Source organism: Danio rerio, chromosome 2 (genome assembly GCF_052040795.2).
Source record: "Danio rerio strain M-AB ecotype USA chromosome 2, GRCz13ab, whole genome shotgun sequence".
In the NCBI taxonomy this organism is placed as follows: domain Eukaryota; kingdom Metazoa; phylum Chordata; class Actinopteri; order Cypriniformes; family Danionidae; genus Danio; species Danio rerio.
In genome coordinates, this window is record NC_141022.1 from 29,438,851 (window position 1) to 29,460,000 (window position 21,150).

The 21,150-nt window shown below is 32.7% G+C and overlaps 1 protein-coding gene across 13 annotated transcripts in view; it reads left to right on the forward strand.

Moving 5' to 3' along the window:
* Positions 1 to 21,150, forward strand: part of tnika (TRAF2 and NCK interacting kinase a) — a 159,626-nt gene that overhangs the window by 91,937 nt on the left and 46,539 nt on the right. For 12 of the 13 annotated variants that reach the window (XR_015477551.1, XM_087238840.1, XM_087238829.1 and 9 more), the window contains 8 exon segments: positions 1,233 to 1,343; positions 3,841 to 3,931; positions 6,633 to 6,763; positions 10,514 to 10,568; positions 14,189 to 14,267; positions 14,614 to 14,789; positions 19,833 to 19,902; positions 19,996 to 20,194. Coding sequence is in view for 8 of the 13 variants with exons in the window: in XM_087238829.1 (XP_087094955.1) it covers positions 1,233 to 1,343; positions 3,841 to 3,931; positions 6,633 to 6,763; positions 10,514 to 10,568; positions 14,189 to 14,267; positions 14,614 to 14,789; positions 19,833 to 19,902; positions 19,996 to 20,194 (912 nt within the window). In the remaining 5 variants the exon portion in view is untranslated. 13 annotated transcript variants of the gene reach the window in all.

Here is a 21,150-nt window from a genome sequence, read left to right on the forward strand (position 1 = left end):
TTACTTCAACTTAAATGGAGTAAGTTCACAGTACTCATACAGATTAGGTTTTTAACTCAAATGGTTTGTAGCAATCGGTTTTCTCAAACGATTTGAGTTGTCTTAACTTGTTGGGTTTTACAGTTCTCGGTTGGTTTGAGTTCTCTTGATTTATTGGGCTTTACTGTGCTCAAATTGCTTCGTTTAGTTAAATGGAATAAGTTCACAGTACTCATTAGGATTAGTTTTTGAACTTAAATGGTTTGTTGCAATCTGTGTCCTCAAACGGTTTGAGTTACCCTTTTGGGTTTTATAAGTCATCCATGATTTGGATGACTTATTCCAGAATATACATCCTAAAATCCTTTTTTCTTAAAGAAAATTTTTAAAGATGACTGTGTTTAACCCTAAGCAAAAGACTATCTAAAGAACTCAATGTGAAAGTTTCTTTTTTTTTTTTTTGATTCGACAAGTGTGAACACAACCTGACCATACACACTGTAAAAAGTGATTAGTTACTTTAAGTGAGTAAACCACATGCCTTAAAGCAGCAAGTTGACTACGAAAATATTGTAAGTAAACCCATAGTACCTTGGAACTGTTATGTTGACTTAATTTTTTATAATTATGCAAATTGTACTCACCTAACTAATGTTAGTCAGTCAACTAATCAATTTTTACAGTGCCAGACTATTTAGCACCTCTGTTTTTAAATAATTTTTGTAATATTACAATATTGCTTATTATGTGCTTCATTAAGTCTATCAAATCTACAATTATAGCCTGCATTGAATTTAGAAGACACACTGGAGTCTACAAGAGCAGATTTATTTTACTGCATGTCATTTTGCTAGATACAGAAAAACTGGGGACAAAACAAATTTAATAAAGATGTATTGGGGGAAAAAGTGATTAGTTTACTTTTGTTTAAATAAAGTGCAAGTTATAAAAATTAAGTACAGTTTGCATAAATAGAAAAATTAGGTCAACTTAACAGTTCTAAGTTACAATGAGTTTATTTACATTATTTTTGTAAAGTCAACCTGTTGTTTTAAGGCAATTGGTTTACTTGCTTTAAGTAACTAATCACTTTTTACAGTACAGTAACATATGTTTGATCCTAAAGCTACCAGGCATACTTAAAAGCCATAAATCTCTCATTTTAAATGACTTGAGTCCTTATGGGAATTTGTTATGGACTGAGGGATGTTTATGATTTACATTTAGGTGATGTTGTGTTGTCTTCCCTGCAGCTGGTGATGGAGTTTTGTGGCGCAGGCTCAGTGACGGACCTGATCAAGAACACCAAAGGAAACTCGTTGAAGGAAGACTGGACTGCCTACATTAGCAGAGAGATCCTCAGGGTAATCACTCAGCTCACTGTGCTTTATTCACTGCTGGAAAGATCACTTTAAGATGCATTCAAACAGAAAGTTCTAGGCATTCAGACTAGCATTAGCAACATGTTTAATATTTATTGTGGTTTAACAGTCCAAACCAACTTAGTTAACTGAGATAATCATCCTGTATAACAGATATTCCACCTTCATCAACTATATAGACGAGCTAATGATTTAAAAAAAATGTATTTCTGCTATGACAGCTGATTTTCAACATAATTTTGCAAGTCTAGTTTCATGTGATCCTCCAGAAATCTATCGTCATAATAGGATTTGGTACTATTTAATAAACCAATTAATACATCTATAAATTAATAAATAAATACAATTATTTATTTATGTATTTATTTTTGTTTTATTTATTTCCATCTATATAATTATTTATTTGTATCTATATGTCCATTTATTTTTTATGTTTTACTATTTATATATTTATTTATATCTGTTTATTTGTATTTATTTATTTATTTATTTATTTCTAATTTATTTATGTATTATTATTATTATTAGTAGTAGTAGTCATAAACAAATAGTTGTGCTGTTTAATATTTCAGTGAAAACCATAATACAATTTTTAATTTAATTTATTTCAATTTAATTCTATTCTATTCTATTCTATTCTATTTTATTTTATTTTATTTTATTTTATTTTAATTTATTTTATTTTATTTTATTTTATTTTATGTTTGTTTTTGTTTGTGTTGAGTGGAAATCAAGCATTTAAAGAGCAACACTGAAATATAAGCCTTTTATAACCACATCAAGACTTTTATCAAAAATATGCATATGCAATGGTTAATATATCCGCTTGTTAAGTCGGTGATGTATGGTATAATTTTTCCAGATCCAAGCTGCTACTCATTTAGATTGAGAAAATATTTGTTTATGACCACTTTTTAGTCCCATGTCCCACCATACATTAAAGTGAATTTTCATGTGCAAAAATAATGGTGCACACAACAGTTTCTGGACTTGCTGCATCACAGCTAGCAATATTTTAATCAATGTATGTATCACTTTCTGGCCATCGGATATTAGGCATGGATGTGTATATATAGCGATCATGATTTTCAAAAGTATTACATCGATTTCTAAATGTTTATTATTACCATTTGTTGAGTCTCCCTATACAGCGCTTTGACCCAGAAGCCGCTTCGCGTGGGGTCAAACTTAAAAAGTAGAAAAAGCATATAAAATTATTTATTCTAATCATTAGTATGGCATAGTACTGTATCGTTTCAGATTGGAAGATTTTAAATGTTGAGCTTAAATCTTTTGCATTTGTGTGTGTTTTCCACAAAAAAATGACACTCTTTTGAAACTACTCGAGAATAGTTAAAGAATATACTAAACAGTGACACAATTTTTGGTTTTGGCAAAGGTGCAGTACGCAAGTTTGACACCCAGTGGTTGAACTAGGTATTGCACTCCTAGATCAAAACAAACTTAAGCGCAGGTCACCAGATTAAGGACAGGAGCGAGTGTTTTAAATAAAAGCAACAACACCCAATACAAGGAATATTTTCCATATTAAAAGGAGTTTTTGTTCTGACCAATACCTGGAATTATATATTAGAAATGGCTTGTATTTCTCATAGGTGGTACCTCTCATCTGCTTTATTCAGTGGTAAATGCTAATAATGTGAGTTTGAATGCCATTTTACATAACAATTATTGCCATATACTAAAAGCAGCAGCAGATTTAATATGTTATTATTATTAACAGGGTTAATATGCAATAAATAGATTATAAACTTTACCATTTTGTGAAATGAGTACATATTCTGTGCTTTTGAATGGCTGAATTTACATTTCTGTTGTGTTGCATCTGGTGCAAATTGCTCATCACTACTTATCTCGTAATGAAGCATGTTGTTAGGACATGGGGCTACAATGTAACCTGCTAACCTAATGTTTATGTTTGTAATATTTATATCATTTGCTAATAATTAACCTCATGTGGAATTTCTGCTACTGTCCATCGTAAGTTGCAATTTGGTCATGGTCGTATGCTTTAACAGCCTTTCTGAATGAATGAATAATATAAGTGGTTTTCCACCAAGGCAACCCAGAGTGCTGAAATATAATTGGCTAAACTAACAGTGGGCAGGTTAAAAGAACCAAAAAAAAAGGCCGTGTTCCAGCATGGAAAACACATTTTCGTAGCAGAATATCTGACTTCAGCACTGTTTTTTAGATAAACAAGTGTTCACTTGGCATGTTTCTTAAATATTTGCAAACTAATTTTATGATTTAGAGGAGTCAAAAAATATACATACAGCACCTTTAACTATTTTATTCCATACCTAATTTTATAAAGGCTGCTTTTATTAGGTTTTAAATTAATAGGTTTCCAATGGTACTCATTCAAAACCTAGTTTGTGAATAAAGGCTTCTGCCATTCACTTGTCCTTTATCTCTGCTAATTCATGTTCTCTCCCCCTTTCTCTCTCTCTGCCAGGGGCTCACTCATCTCCACCAACACAAAGTCATCCACAGAGACATCAAAGGCCAGAACGTGCTGCTAACAGAGAACGCTGAGGTCAAACTAGGTGAGCTCACGGCCCTCAGGCTCAAACAACTTTACATAGCATTGACAGTCCTCCCTGTGACTGCGCAGAGAAGCTTTCAAAGCAAAGGAATGGAAGGGAGAACAACACGGCAATGCTAATGCTCTGTTGTCCTTTAGCGACACCTCCTTTTACGAGGAAATCAACATTGACTGTAAGACAAAGTAGGCTGGATCAGAGGTAAATCAATTAGCCAGTGTAGGGTAAACAATTGATCATCCTTCAGTTGACAGCGCAGTTACTCCAGCAGATTTCATAAATATGCTTAAGGCTCAGTGCTGAAGGTTTGTGTTTGTAAAAGCAGCCCCCCATCTGCCCTGAGTACATTTGCTTTTTGTATCTTATCATATCGATGTGTTCAGTGTGAAGAGAAGCCAATTACCTGAAAGCACAGACAATCGCATGTCCTACTTATTTGAATTATCCCATAAATGTTTTCCATTTTTCAATTTAGTGTGTCTTGGTAAATTAGCTTCTTATATCATGTTTACTACTTCATATGAAGTCTTCTGTTTTAACAGTATGTGCGGCGCAAGCTTGAATTGTGTAATGTAGCCCTTCGCCCTGTAGCATAATGTAGCTCCATCTCATTTCAGAGACTGCTCTATTGCATTTTGGCCACATATGCCATCGAGGATGTCTCATTTCAGAAAAACGGCTATCGTTTATGAGGTGGAAATTTTGGTTGTTTCATTTGTTATTAAGATTGCAATGGTTAAAGGGAAAGCTGACCCAAAACCGAACATTTGCTCTCTGTTTACTCACCCTCAAGTGGTATTTTGAATAAAGCTGAAAACCTGTTACTATTGACTTTCATAATGGGAAAAATAAATACTATGGAAGTCTATGGTCACAGGTTTCCAGTATACATCAAAATATCTGATCCTATGTTCAAAAAAAGAACTCAGGTTTGAATTAAATAAAGAGTGAGTAAATTATGACAGAATTTTCAGTTTTTGGAGAATTATGCCGTTAAGGGTCTTCCACACCAAATGTGTAAAAAAAAAAAAAATAAGTGACCAGCATTGCATATTTTGGCAGGCATGCCCACTGTGACAGGCAATCTGATCTTTTCTTTTGTGTTTCTTCATTTTTCCATTTAAAAGCGTTTTAAAGCCTTGTGCACAACAGGACGTTATCACTTTTGCCTATTTTAAGACATTTTCCAACATTCATTGTTTTCAAGAGGTTTTTACAGGCGATGAGCTGTATGCACAAATGTGCAAAATCACTTCATGACATTGGATGATGCTTAATGAAAAACAGAAATACACCTGTATGCTAGGTGACGCTGTGCAACTGATGCCTTTCAGCACAAAAGTCGTTATGTTGTTTTGTGCAAACACCTGGTCAAAAGTTTGCAGGAAAAAGTTACAAGCCATAGAAAGAAAATATGTGTTAATTTTGTATTAGAGGCACTAAATACCATAAGTGATTGTGGACTCTAATGATTTTGATAATGATAACAACATGCATATTTTTTAAATAGTCACTAACTTGGTTTTAATACTAATGCAAATCTAATTTTTTCACAGATTGTGAACAAATAAATAATCTCACATGCGAATTAGGCGCACTTTTATTACATTTTAAGAGCTGGTGACTGTACTATTAGTTACCTAGTAACCAACTGGAAACAAGGCAAACATAACCAAGATAGCTGATTAGCCACATTGGTGTAATGATTAATGTTTGCTACATCCCAGTTTAAAGTCAGAGTCCAAAACCACCTCAAGCAAGTGTGATTTTTATTTTTTTTGTAAGTTAAATTACTTTTATTTCATATTTGACATTTCCATTGTTTCTCCTGTGATACTGCAAAATGTGCATTAACACAAGTTGACTGAAACCCAGATATTGGTACTTTTTTAACAATAATAATCCATAATCAATATTAAATTAAATTTAACCAAATTGAAGCCAGATAGATATATAGTTTATATATAGATAAATATATTTATATCTATATCTATGCATAAAAAACAGCTTAAACCAGCTTAAGCTGGTTGGCTTGGTTGAGCTGGTTGACCAGCCTGGCTTTAGAGGGTTTTTTGCCAATTCTAGGCTGGTTTCTAGCCCTTTCCAGCCTGGTCTTAGCTGGTCAGACTGAAAAATGAGTAGCCTAAACCAGCTAAAACCAGCTTGACCAGCCTAGTTTAAGCCGGACATAGCTGGTTTTGACTTAGCTCCCAGCCTGGCTAGGCTGGTCAAGCTGGTTTTAGCTGGTCATCTCCCACCCTGACCAGCTAAGACCAGGCTGGAAATGGCTAGTAGAAACCAGCCTGGAATGGCAGAAACCCCTCTAAAACCAGACTAGTTAAAACCAATCAACCAGCCTAGGCTGATTAAAGCTGTCTTTTTAGCAGGGCAAACTGATGACATTACCCAGCCCTACAAAAAACAGTAAACATGAACACCATAAAGAAACCTTAAAGACGCTTTCATCATTTTATCACATCACATTTTATAACATCTGGTTCATACATGAAGTTACGACAAGGAGATTGCTTTAAAACTTAGAAACAAGACTTCAGGGCCTCGACCGTGCTTGTCTTTGCTTCTTTTGTCCGCAGGGATAAGAAGTAATTGTTGGACTGGTTGTGTCTCTGTAGCTCTTATATAGCCTTTGTTTTACACTAATCAGACTGCTTTCCTCTCTCTGTGTGCTTCATCTGAACCCCAGTGGACTTCGGTGTGAGCGCACAGCTGGACCGAACCGTCAGCCGCAGGAACACTTTCATCGGCACCCCTTATTGGATGGCACCAGAGGTCATTGCTTGTGATGAGAATCCTGACGCCACATATGACTATAAGGTGAGCTTTATTCACTTGAACAAATACTGTCTCAAGTTTCCTGAATCATGAGAAAACACAGCTATGGAAATAATTGAGACACTTGGAATTTCTTTACTGTGGAATTATAGTTTTTAAATTTTTTAAAATGTGATTAATTAAATGTGATTTAAAACTTTTATTTTGTTATGCAAACTACCAATGCCATTTATTTTGCATTATATAATATTTTATATATATATATATATATATATATATATATATATATATATATATATAGTTTTTACTTTTTTGAAACTAAAAATAAAGCTACATGTTTTTTTGAACATGTTTCTTTTCCTTTTTTCACTTTTGAAGAGTTAAGAAATCTTCTTTGGTGTAATAAATATGAAGTTTAATCACAACAAATAAAAAAATAGATATTTTGACCAACTGATTTATATTTTCCTAATTTCTGAATAACAATATTATTATTTGAACTGTAACCAGACCTTCAAAGAAGCATACATATTAACATTTTACTCAAACGCATGCTGTACCCATTAAATCCAGAAAACTTCCAAGTGGTACCATCATTTTTTTTCTATAGCTGTAAATGCATTTTGCTACTGCTGATGGAGATGCTGTTTGTTTCGCGCCAGTCTGAAGTGATTTAGCTGGGAGGAGAGTATTGATCACAGCTTCTCAATTTCTCAATATGCGTGTGAGCGTATGCAATCAAAATCAAATAAACTCGCCTTGAAAACAATTTAGGCATCATTATCCACAAATCACTCACGCTAATACAGTGATCTGTGGCGCTGCTGGCAGCATCGATAAAGTCACAGTAACAAGACACGCTTTTCTTTCCTGTCCAAAGATATATTGCCGCTTTTCTTTCTAGCATTAGGATGTAGTTTCAGTGCGTTTTTGGAAATTCATTCTTAGGTTTTGCTTAAAGTTCAGATCAACTGTCAAATACCGAAGTAATTTTATTGCAGTGTAAAGTGTCATCTGTGCGCAGGGTTTTTACTCGCTGCTGCATTTATTTTGTCCTACCAGATTGCCTACTTGTCAAAGACAAACTGCTCAGCAGCACTGATAAAAGTGTCTTTTTCACAATCTTCTTTGATAAGGCTTTCAGAAATAGCTGAGTGCTACTTGAACTTTATTATCATTGTTATTGGTTTGATATTTTTACATAATTGTTCTGTTTGTTTTATATTCATTATTTCTGTTTTAAATTTTTTTTCTGTTTATTAGTAATTTTTGGGAAGCATCTACCATAACAAAAAGAAGGGTTACATTGACTTTTTAAAAATTACAAAATGATACATGTATGTACAATAGTTGACTTTTAAATGAGTTTTAAAAAAAATAACTTAAAAAAAAAGAAATAATGTATGTAGTTAAAATGGGGACTAGATTAGGTTATATCTACACATTGATCAATATTTAATCTATTTTTATGTCTATTTAATCATTAAAATTATTTATTTTGTTTTGTATCTATGATCAAAGTATTATTATTGTTTTTCTTTTTAATCTGAGGTTTTCAATTCTCTTTAATTAAACGTTCAAAAAAATGCTACATGGTCTTTATTATTATTATTATTATTATTATTATTATTATTATTATTATTATTATTATTATTATCATCATTAATATTTTGAGATTTTGACATTATTTTGTGTGTTTTATGTTAATTTTTTCATTTTTTATTGTTTTTTCTGTTTATTAATAATATTTGGGAAGCATCTACCATGACAAAAATAAGAGTTACATTAACTTATAAATAATTAAATAAATAATGTATGTAGTTAAAATGGGGACTAAATTAGGTTGTAGCTTCACATTTATCTATATTAATCTATATATGTTTTGTCTATTTTATCATTAAAATTATTTATTTTGTTTTGTGTCTATGATTAAGGTATTATTTTTAATCTGAGGTTTTCAATTATCTTTGATTGGACTTTCAAAATATTTGAATATTACATGAGCATTATTATTATTATTATTATTATTAATAATAATTTTTTTAGATGTTAACATTATTGTCCATTATTGTTTGTAATTTCCCCCCTGTTTATTACTATTATTTACATTTGGGAAGCATCTATTATGACAAAAGTATGAGTTACATTTAATTTTTAGGAATTAAAAAAAAATATGTATCAATTAAATATAGTAACAAAATTAGTTTATATCTTCACATTTATCTATATTTCATCTATATATGTTTTGTCTATTTAATCATTACAATAATGTATTTTGTATGTATAATCAAAGTATTATTATTGTTTTTTCTTTTTTTTTTACAGATTCACTTTTTTTTACAGATGTTGACATTATAGTTTTAATTGTTTTATATTTATTATTTCAGTTTTTAATTTCTTTTCACTTTATTAGTAATATTTGGGAAGCGACTACCATGAATAAGGGTTACATTGACTTAAAAATGAAAACAAAAAACTAAACAAAAAATCTGTGTAGTTAAAATGGAAACCAAATTAGGTAATATCTTCACATTTATCTGTATGTTTTGTGTATTTAATCATTACATTTGATTTATTTATATTATTTTGTGGCAGTTCATTCTGCTGTGGCAACCCTGGATTAATAAAGGGACTAAGCTGAAAAGAAAATAAATGAATGAATGAATGAATATATTATTTTTTATCTATAATAAAATATATATTTTTTTCTTTTTAATCTGTAGTTTTGCCGAGAATACGAACCTTTTGTGAGAATGTGGGCAGTGCATTGTAATAATAGAAAGTAATTGAAAGTATTTCCTCTAAGGGAAGAAAGACTTTTTTTTCTGTTTTCATCTCTCATTCACCTTTTGAAATGCAAGACGCTACAAGCCGGTTTCAGTGCAATGCACAGTGTGTTTGTATTATAATAAAAGTTCCAGAGAAACTGTCAGGCAGCCAGAACTTCCATGGAAGACAAACTGAAGATTATCACACAGGTTTCTTGTTTGCTCACTTGGGGTTACATTTGTCTCTAGAGAGAAACATTAAACAAGGGAATGTGGGACAGGTGAGTCACTGTGTCTACTTTACATTATAAAACTGATATCTCAGTCTGTGATCAGACGAATTGGCTTTTGAATTTAGTTGAGCCTTTGTATAGTCAGATTACTTGGTTTCAAATGGTTTTTATGTTAGAAAAATATATTTTTATAAGAAACAGTCAATAAACATTTGAACTAAAATGATATATTTAATATATTGAGCTGTAAAATCGCTCTTGAAAATGATTGCAGGTTTTTTGTCTTATGCGTGTACATGTTTTTTCTATAATAACAGCTATAATAATCCAAATTGATGCTTAGTGGTTGACGTGCTGTGTATGATAAAAAAGGCCCTAAATTCTATACTACTTTCTGTGACCGGCTTTTAAGAGGAGTTTTCCTTAATGACATGGGTTTAATGGTAGTACTGTTATACAGAAATACACACAAAACTTTCATTGCTTATTGCTTCATTTGAGATGTGTGTGCGTGTGTGACTGTGTGTATGTTTAGGACATTATTGCAGTTCTAATTTGACAGGCATTAGTATAAAGGGCAGCTGTTTAACTGACATTGATGAGCCTGAAGCAGTTATATCATCACCCTTAATCAAATTAGCTGGATGCATCCTGCAGATTAGCATGTCAAGGTCATTTTAAGGACTATATTTTATATATGCGCGTTTATACAGTATATAAACAGATTTCATTGATCGTTTATACAGTTTTTTTTGTGTCATGTCTTACATGAATTTTCTTCTCTTCTTTAGAGTGACCTGTGGTCTTTGGGAATCACGGCCCTTGAAATGGCTGAAGGAGCTCCACGTAAGTAATATAACTCGTATAATAATATAATAATTTAAGTAAATATGTAATATAATAAAAGTAATAATATAAGTAAATTATCAAACCTGCAGCTTATAAAATCATAACATTTACTTTAGGGATTACTCGATCTCAAACCCATTAAGGCAAACCTTCACTCAAAAGTCTGAATTTAACTAAATAAAACTCTAGTGATGCCTACAATGATTCTAAATCTTTCACCTCATTTATTTCAAACCAGTTTGGAATTTATTTCTTTAATTGAACTTAAAGAGAGATGTGGAAAAAATGTTGAAAACAGGTAGTCGTTGACATCCATTGTATGGGCGGCAATGGCTACTGGTTGCCAACATTCTTCGGAATAAAGATCAGACTTTACAGTAAGATTTTATAAGATAATTTATTTTCTAAAATAATAATAATAATAATGAACAACACTTGTTTGCCACTTATTAATAGTAGTTCAACATTTATTAATGTGTTATTAAAAACCAAAATCATGCACGTCAACAATAATGAAGTTAATGTACCGTAAGTTAATATGAACTAACAACAAACAACTTTATTTTCATAAACTAACAATGACAAAGATTAATAAATACTGTAATAATGGTTGAGCATATTTTGACTGTTTTAAATAATGACTTCTAAAGTAATTTAAAAGAATGACTGTTTGAAATAATGGTTTACACTACACAGCAGTTGCCTTAAACTGCCGGCTATTTGCGGCCCTCCTTCTACCTCCCTCCAGTCCACAACTGATGTCAAAATATAGCGAGATTCAACCCACCAAAACATGTGTTTTTGAATCACTCTCATTATTGTGCAGTCGCACATAGAGTTGTTTCTGTCTGGGTACTGCAAGACTGCGTTCTACTGTCTTACGCTATCTGGTTAAGCACCTTTTGGTTAAGCAACAATTGATTGGCACAAAATTATTATTATTATGCCTATTTTTAAATTGTAGTATTTTCATAGCAATTGAAACTACCCTTTCAATATGAACAACAAGACAAAAAAGAAGTATTGACTGCATATACTTTGGGGAAGGATGACTGAGTGCATACATCAGGTTTCCTCTTTTTTTTTTCTTGTGCTCGAATGTTAAAATGGCCCCCCTTTGAATTGTCAGTCACTGATATGACCCCTCGCCAAATTGATTTTGAGACTCCTGCTACACAGCATTGTTGGTTTATATAAAATCAAACAAACATAATCCAGTTGCACTACTACACTTGATTTTGGTTTTATTGTAAAAACAAACAAACAACAAAACATTATAATTGAGAATCAGAAAAACTTTGACAGACTTCAAAAAGTAAAGATGATTTAACATTCATAAATGTTTTATTTTGAAAACATTGTTTTAAATAAATTGCTTTTACACTTCCTATTTTCAGATATTTCATAATATATATTCATTTCTGTACTTTTTCCCATAAACCGACATATCTACCATTTGGTAAAGGTTAGTATTTTAGAAATTATGAAATGTGTTGAAAAAAGAAAAGCATTACGCGTGTTAACTAGCGACATTAGGAGTTAAGAAATCCAATCCAAAAACTTTTTTCTTGGTGGGGCAGTAAAAGGGATAAATTGTTCATTGTTTGTTTATGTTAGTAAATATATTAACTTTAATTATGTATTACAACCATATTGGAAAGCATTACAACTTTTTTTTCCCTTGAGGCTGAGCAAATAGTAATTAATTTGATCTATAACTTTAAATACCACAAAAAAAAAAAAAAAACACCATTCTTTTGTATTTTTATTCACAACTCTATATACTCAAGCCAACAGGTATAAAAGCGTCCCATGTGTCAAGTCACAGTGCATTATGACATAATCCGAAGCATATGTGAATGTCTCAGACCTCTTCCATGCATCTGTTAGAGATATAAGAGCGGTTGTTCGCTCTGTCCTCAGCCTCTCTTAGGAAGGCTGTCTCACAGATGGCTGAGCACTGACGGAGAGCAGAAAGGGCAGGCAGACTAGAGTGATCTTGTCCTGGCTGGAGAGGCGAATAATCCAGTAGGAAGGTGGTAGTACTTTGGCCAGGGGACAGAAATCTGCTGGGCAGTGCACTTGAGGACAAATCTGCCTTTTTATTTTTTTTTATGTAGTCCATTGGAGAGATGACTCACCATTGTGATGGCTGACAGCAAATGGAAATGTGTGTGCTGGTGTGTGTTTTTGTTGGCACTGGCATATTGGCCCTCAGTATGTAGCAACAGATCTGTGTCCAAAAGTGACATTGCTGGTCAAACTCACCAAGACCCGACCGTCCTCTAGTTTGGACTGAGCTTGCCAATTCTACTGCCAGGCTGAAAGACGTTGTACCCTCAAACCGTGACCATTGCACCTGCCCATAATCTCTGATGTTTTGGCACCTGTGACTATTCAGGCCGCGCAATCCTATCCCAGAGTAAATATTAGCTTCATATTTTGTTGATTTGTTGAAAGCCGGCTGGTGAAAATTGAGTTTTTAACCTCTTGTTAATGCTTGATATTGTGCATTGAGAGGTTTTAGATTGAGATAAGCTAAAAAAAAAACAGCATGTGCAAGACTGTGTGTGAAATGAGAATTAGGTCATTTTTTGTATGTTGGTTCAGAAAAGCTCATCAACTGCTGTGGATATTTTAAATTTTATTTCAGTTCGTGTTTTGTTCGCGTTTTTTATATATATTTTTCATTTTTTATTTTGTTTGATTACAATTTTATTTTATTTGTTTATATTTTTATTTTAATTATTTATTTATTTATTTATTTTTATTTTATTACTTTATTTTATTTTATGTTTAGTTTTTATTTCATTTACTTTTATTTTTTTCTATTGTTTTATTTAAGTTTGTTCATGTTTTGTTCATGTTTTTAATAAATATATATTTGCCATTTTAAAAATGAGTTTGTTTACTATTTTATTCTATTTATTTATTTATTTTATTTTATTACTTTATTTTATTTTATGTTTAGTTTTTATTTTATTTACTTTTATTTTTTTCTATTTTCTATTTAAGTTTGTTTATGTTTTGTTCATGTTTTTAATAAATATATATTTGCCATTTTAAAATTGAGTTTGTTTACTATTTTATTCTATTTATTTATTTATTTTTTAATACATTATTTACTTTTTATTTTATTTTTCTATTTTATTTTGTTTTGTTCAGGTTTTGTTTACGTTTTTAATAAATATATATTTCCATTTGTAAATTTTGTTTGTTTACTATTTTATTTTAATTATATTTTGATTAATTAATTTATTTTTATTTATGTATAAATTATATATATATATATATATATATATATATATATATATATATATATATATATATATATATATATATATATATATATATATATATATATATATATATATATATATATATATATATATATATCCTGAGCAGTCAAGTTTGGCATCACATGAGGGAAAAATGTAATTTAGTTTTGTTTAATCGCACTCAGTAACCAGATTAAATTCAGTAACCAGTTTTTATTTATGTTTTTGACTTTTTGTCATGTTGCTTCTTATAACTAAGTATTTCAGAGATGTTAACCATCAGCATACATGCTTTGTACATTTTCCCAGTGTTAACACTGTCCTCTCTTTCCCATACAGCCCTTTGTGAATTGCACCCAATGAGAGCCCTGTTTCTGATCCCCAGAAATGCTCCTCCCAGGCTCAAGTCCAAGAAGTGGTGAGTAGTCCCTCTCTCTCTGTTCAGAAAGGTCACAGGGACAGAAACCAGACCAGATCTCCCGATTCACTCTGTCCAATCTGCTATCAATCAAACAGTCTTGAGCGCTTCTTTACTGTTCACTTCATGTGTCACATGCTATCTTCATTTGTTCATCAGTCGCCTTAAGAAAGGTTGCTCGTCACGCTAGACATACAGGTTTTTGTTTAATAACAGATTTCTATTACAAAATTACAAAACTTGAAAACAAAGTGCTGGGAAGCTTGCCAGACAAAACATGGAGTAAAAATAAAGCAAGCATGATAAGCCTGAAGTGTGACCCTCAAGCTCTTTCTCATACCTGCAGGACTAAGAGATTCCACTCGTTCATCGAGAGCTGTTTGGTAAAGAACCACAACATGAGGCCTGGTACAGATCAGCTCCTCAAACACCCCTTTATCCGGGACATGGCGAACGAGAGAACGATCCGCATCCAGTTGAAGGATCACATCGATCGCACCAGGAAGAAGAGAGGAGAGAGAGGTCAGCCTTGCCAACCTTATCAACTTTGCACACTTTATAGCTCTGTTTCCACCTGTTATTAGTGTTGTGCTAATTACTGAAAAATAGTAACTAGTTACAGTTACTAGTTACCTCATTCAAAAAGTAGCTCAATTACTTTATTGATTACTCACACTAAAAGTAATGCATTACTGTTATATGTCATTTTTGAGTTAGTTTTCCTAAAAACATTTTTTATTCTACCATTAATGCCCTATAATGTCACTTTAGTGCTGCATGGAGAATAAACTGTCTATCAGCTTTACAGTTTTTTATTATAACTATTTTTAGGCATTCACCTTTATTGATAGGACAGTGGAGATCACAGACAGGAAAGTGTGGGGAGCAGAGATAGGGGAAGGATCGGCAAAGGACCTCGAGTCGGGAATCAAACTTGAGTCACTGCGAGCACATCGGTGCTATGTGTCGACGCACTAACCACTTACAGCTTCACAGTTTTAATTAATTTTCATTCTCACAATTAAAATACAAAAAAAAACTTAAATAAAAAGACATTTTTAAACACTGATTTATGTAAGTCAGATCAGCAGCACAAAAATGAAAATATCACAAGGTGATAAACTAGCTGAATAATATATTCAGAAACAAAAAAGCAAAAACTAAAGTTCCTTCAGCATCATAAAAGTTTGAACTTAACCCTTAAACATGTTCCTTTACAGCTTGAGTATGAAACTAGTGATAATACACAACAAACACAAAACCTTTATGAAACAAAAAATAAATGAAAGTAATCTAAATTATCAATTCAAATCAATTTGGTGAAACTCGGCACCAAAAAAGCTGTTATTGACACCATAAATGTTATGCATTCTAAACAAAACAAAAACATAACAGCTGCTCTAAAATGAAACCAATTTTTCAAACTAACCACAAATTAAACGTGGTATGTCAGCAACTTATGGAAAGTAAGCTGTGTATATTGAAAATCTGCTGTTGTATACAGCTATAAAAATATGTTTAACCATAAAAAATAAATCACAGCATCTTTCTGAGCAATACAACCCTATACATTTAAATAACTTTACATTTAATAAATTGCCGGCAATTTTCCGGAAAGGTTGTATGTGTGAACAGGTCCTTTTTGAAAATACCGGTAAAGTCGTTCTGGCTATTTTCCGGAAAGAGAAGTTGTAACATTACCGGCAATTTGCCGGAATGCTGTGCTGTGTGAATGCAGAAAGAAGATTCCCGTAATAAGCGCGTGCACGTCTAGAACGTGCTGACGTGAGACGTCTGCTTTAGCCAATCACAACAGTCAGACGCATTTACGTCTGCGCGGTTTGTGAGGATAAAAGCCTTTGAATATTTTTCCAGACACATTTAGCTGCTAGAAGTTAGTCAGATCACGTTTATATGTTCTTCTTAATGCCAACTGTGTAAATAATCATCGATGAGATGCTTATGATAAGCCATTGTTTGTTTACCTTCAAGCTTTGCGTGCGCCTATGAGCGCCTGCACACGCACATATTATGAGAATCTCGACATGCGAAAGTGATCCTGCGAAAGTTGTTCACAATATTGATCATCCACAGAGTTTGTAATTTAGTCAAATGTTTACAAATACAAGCGCAGCCGTTTAAAGCTCATTTGTGGTGAATGATGTCAGAATTTACCGGTATTTTGGAATGGATGTGTGAATGCTCTTTTCCGGAAAATTTCCGTAACGTCCTCGCCTGTGTGAACAGCGCTTTTTTCAATATACCGGTAAAGTCGTTCCGGAAATTTTCCAGAAATTTACCGGTATCACTGTGTAAAAGGGGCTATCGTGTCTACTTAACTAATCCATTTTGTTACACAGATAACAAATGTGTGCTTATTTTTTTGAAACAACAAGCATAGTAGTGTTAGCAATGCTTTCACTTTACTTCTATCCAGTATGGCACCTCGTACACAACACGTCTCCTTTACAGTGGTTGATTGGCATCCACCAATCTCACAATGCATCGCTGCTGTAAAAAGGGAAGTTTATTTAATTCATTTACCAAGTAATGGATAAACACATCATACTGTAAAAAAGTTAATGTATTTAAAAATTTAAATAGTTACTGTCAAAATTAATGTCGTTACAGTAACACATTACTAGTAGCACATTATTGCCCAACACTGGCTATTAACATACATTTTCAGTGACTCTTTTTACATTTACAGTACGTGTTTCTCCGTAGTGGAAGTTGTCATAGTTGGGTGAACTTAAGAGTGCAGTGAATGGAAGAGTACAACAAATAATTTTTTTACAATCCTATTTGGTGAAATAATAAAAGAAAAACTCCACTATGGTGTTATCAAGAAGTTCAGAAAAAGCAAAAAAATAGTGTGAGACTGATGACGGCAGCCAGAAGAGAGAACAACGTCAAATTTACTGTCCTGCCCCATACACTCTGCATTACAAATTCCTTACACAAGCAGTACTTTTTTTTGTTTGTAATTTGATGAAAAGATGACATAATACATACATAAATCCATATAAATGTACGTACATTTAGTTTTCTTTTATCTAAATATCAAAATCTATTTAAGATGACCATTAAATGCATCAAAACAGTCTTGTGAAAAGGGTCTGTTGAGAGTAGAGAGTCTTTTTATTAATGATACTGTGTGATTTTTCTAAAAGAGTCCCTGAATTAATATTAAAAAAGACCCACAAAGCAATCCCAGATAAAATGATTGAATTGATTTATTGAAAAGAAGAAGTGTAAAGTGATTGAAAGTGTAAAGTTTACGCAAGTATAAAAATACAGTTAAATCTACTATTTATGTAAAAACTCGCATCAAAACCTAAGCCACTAACACATCCACAGTAATTTAACACTAAATAACAGTATTAATGTCAGCCAGATTGTTTGTGTTCTTATTATTCTAGATACCAGCTTCTAATTTCAGCAGTTCTTTTTTTTTTTTTTTGGCAAAAATACAAAGATTTGATCAAGATAAAGTTCTTTTTTGTACTGCGTTTATGGGTCAAAATAAGTTTGAAAAGATTAAGTGACTGTATATTGTTTTTGAACACTCTTAACACCCTCACTACAGTATAGGTGGGGTTGTAAATGGGTCATGCTAATCATACTTTCTAAACACAACAAAGGCAGCTGAGAGAGAATAAAAGTTTCATAAACATCTAGTGCACAGCCTTCACACACCAGACGAGAAGGGCCTCGTATTTACATAATTTCAGTTTGTTTTTTTATTTTGTTTGAAATATACCAAGGTTCTTACACTGCTCGCCACGACCTATCATACACTTCTTTAACCCTTTAACTACCATAACTGATTGATTGACCTTTTGTCTATAGCTTATCATTAACACAGAAAACTGAAATTTGTTTAGAGGGATGTCAAGAACTCAATTTAACCAAAGTTTTCTTTTTAGAGTGCGAGTTAAGTGATTAACATGGAGAAGTATACAATATAGTGAAACTTAAGTAATAAATGTTGACAGTAGTTTTAAGTTTTAAGGTGTGTCCTACAAAATTGAAGTCTAATTTTTCACAAAGGTTATGATTGATTAAAAAAAAAATTTGTTCTTGTTCTCTCAGTGATATCTATTGTTCCCTTCTCATTTTATTTTATGACCTGAAGATGGTTATTGTTATCGTCAGTAGTAATGCTGTTGTTCTGTCTGTTGTTTATTGTTAAATGAACTAGTATATCCACTGTAAATGCTGAGTTCCACACAATTCCCTCATGTTGTTCCAACATAAATCGATTAAGTTAACTTGTTAGTTTTTGCAAATTTAAGTGGATTGAACTTGAAACAATTAAGATATCCCAAAAAACTCAGCTCATTTGAAATAAGTAGTAGTTTGAACAAACAACAAATTTCTTTTTTTATGAAAATGAAGCTCTGCAAATATAGTAAGCAGGTTTAACAACAATTCTAGTCATATTACTTGTTACTTACTTAATGTAGTCTACATGCTTCCCATGCCTCCTATTTGAATCTGTAAAGTGGCACTTAAATAAGAAAACAAAGTCTGTGAGACAAACGCATCTTAATCCCAGGAGTAAATCGGACATGGTCATTTGTTGTCAAGGTGTTCAAATTCAACATCTAATACCATTAACATGGAACAATCATGTGCAGCACATAACTGAAAAAAAGTCTTCTCCAGTTGCTCTACATCTGGTGACGTTCATCACATTACACATCACCTCCATTCCCCATTTTCCATTTAGATTACATTTAGAAGCTTAAATTGATTCTTAAAGGTATATTATATTGGAGTTTAACAATATTGCCCCTTTCTAAGTTGCCATTTTAACTTTGTCCTAAAATATAGGCTGAAAACAATGGATGTTATATAAAAGATACCAAAGTGATGGTCTATTTAGTTTTTACACACAGCCTGTTTTTCTATAATGATGAATAATCTTTCAGCAAGTATCTGATATATTCACAGTACTGTATATATCAAGGGATATTTATGTGGCAAGATTGTTATTTTAAGAGAAAAGCTTTCTTAAGAATAGGCATATTATTTAATGAAAGCATATTTTAAAACAATCTGCTTTGCCATCGCATAAAAATTTCACATTATTACTGATATGTAGTTTTATCAAAAGTAATTTTGGTGTGCACAAAAATCTTACAGATCCCAAATGACATATATTTAGACTTTGAAGTTGTTGATCATCATCTTTGGAAAATGTTTTTCTCGTATTGTGTTTGTGCCATACTACTTGTGATAACTACCACTTGTCTGATATTCAGATGAATATTGTTTGTCTCTGTAAAGCTAGGGTAGTACAGCTTGTGCAATTTTAAGTGTCATCGAGAGATGGCCATTAAATCTATAAATCTGTTTGTGAATGCTGCTGCAAACCTTGAACATCCTACAGTAAAGTGCACTTCAGGGGGGGAAAAGCTACAAAATCATTGATTTTTGGCACTTTAAAAGCAGCCAGATGCTTTAAGGACACTGAATGTCAAGATACCTGTCAGGGATCCCATCAGGGAGGGTTTTGCATGTCTGAAATGTGACTGCTGAATGTTTTCACACCTACAGATGAGACGGAGTATGAGTACAGCGGGAGTGAAGAGGAGGAGGAGGCCATGCTTGAGATTGGAGAACCCAGGTAGAGCATGCATCAGATTTTTGGGGTTGTATTTGAGTTGTATTTAAGTATTTAAAGGAAAAAGGCTTGAAACCTTCATTTGTTTCCATGTAGCTCCATTATCAACATACCCGGCGAGTCGACTCTACGGCGGGATTTCCTGCGCCTGCAGGTGGCCAATAAGGAGCGTTCAGACGCCCTGCGTAGACAACAGCTTGAGCAGCAGCAGAACGAGGGACACAAACATCAACTGCTGGCAGAGAGGCAGAAACGCATCGAGGAACAGAAAGAACAGAGGCGCCGATTAGAAGAGGTAAACATCTCGAGATGATTCTTCCTGATTCACTTCACCTATGAGTGAGCACAACCCTAGTTATTCGAAACTTCTGGCCTCATTTACTTCCATTGATTAAAGAAAAACAGCTTATGCTTTTTTTAATCTATAGTCATAAACACAATTGATTGTTGAGCAAGTAGTTCAATGGTGTTTGTTATTCCTAGTCATTTCCAAATAGGCCAATAAATCAGAAGTCAAAATTGCAGAAAAGAGCTTACTTTCACATTGAGGAAACCGAGACGGGCCGTTGAACGCACACTTGCTTTCAAAGATGATATAATGAATAAACAGCTAGCAAAAGATTTGGGGTTTTTGATTTGGGGTTCCAGTGTTTATGAAAATGGTTTGTTTCAATATGTTGATCCACAGTACCAACTGAAACTATGTTTATTTAGGATTAGGGCTTTCAGTGCTTCCCACACATACACTTTACTTGGGTGGGCCGCCCAGGAATAATAACTGCCAAACAAGTATATTTAGTGACTTTATTTTTGCTATTTTGATCATCCTTTTACACTTTTTTTGTATCCACCCAATATAAACAAACATCTTCGAGTGATTAAGTAGTGGAAAATCTTCTGTCCTTTACCCATTTCATACTGCTCGTTCTGTGTGCACCAGAACTGTCAACACTCACACAGACAGACCCACAGAGACCCGCACCTTTTTGCATCTGGCCAGGGTTTCTAAACCTGCTAAAGTGTCCGGGATTTGGTTTTGCTTTCGTCATTAATTTTAGCACAGAGAGAGATATTAAAATAATTAATTCTATAATCTAAACGACTCAGAAAACCATTATTAAATACTCAGAGAGGCAAAATTACATCTAAATTGGCTGCAGAATATTTGTACACCATTAGAAATGGGTATTCAACTCATTTGTCTTATTTAAATAATCTAAACGTTTGTTTATTGTAAATATTATCATTTTT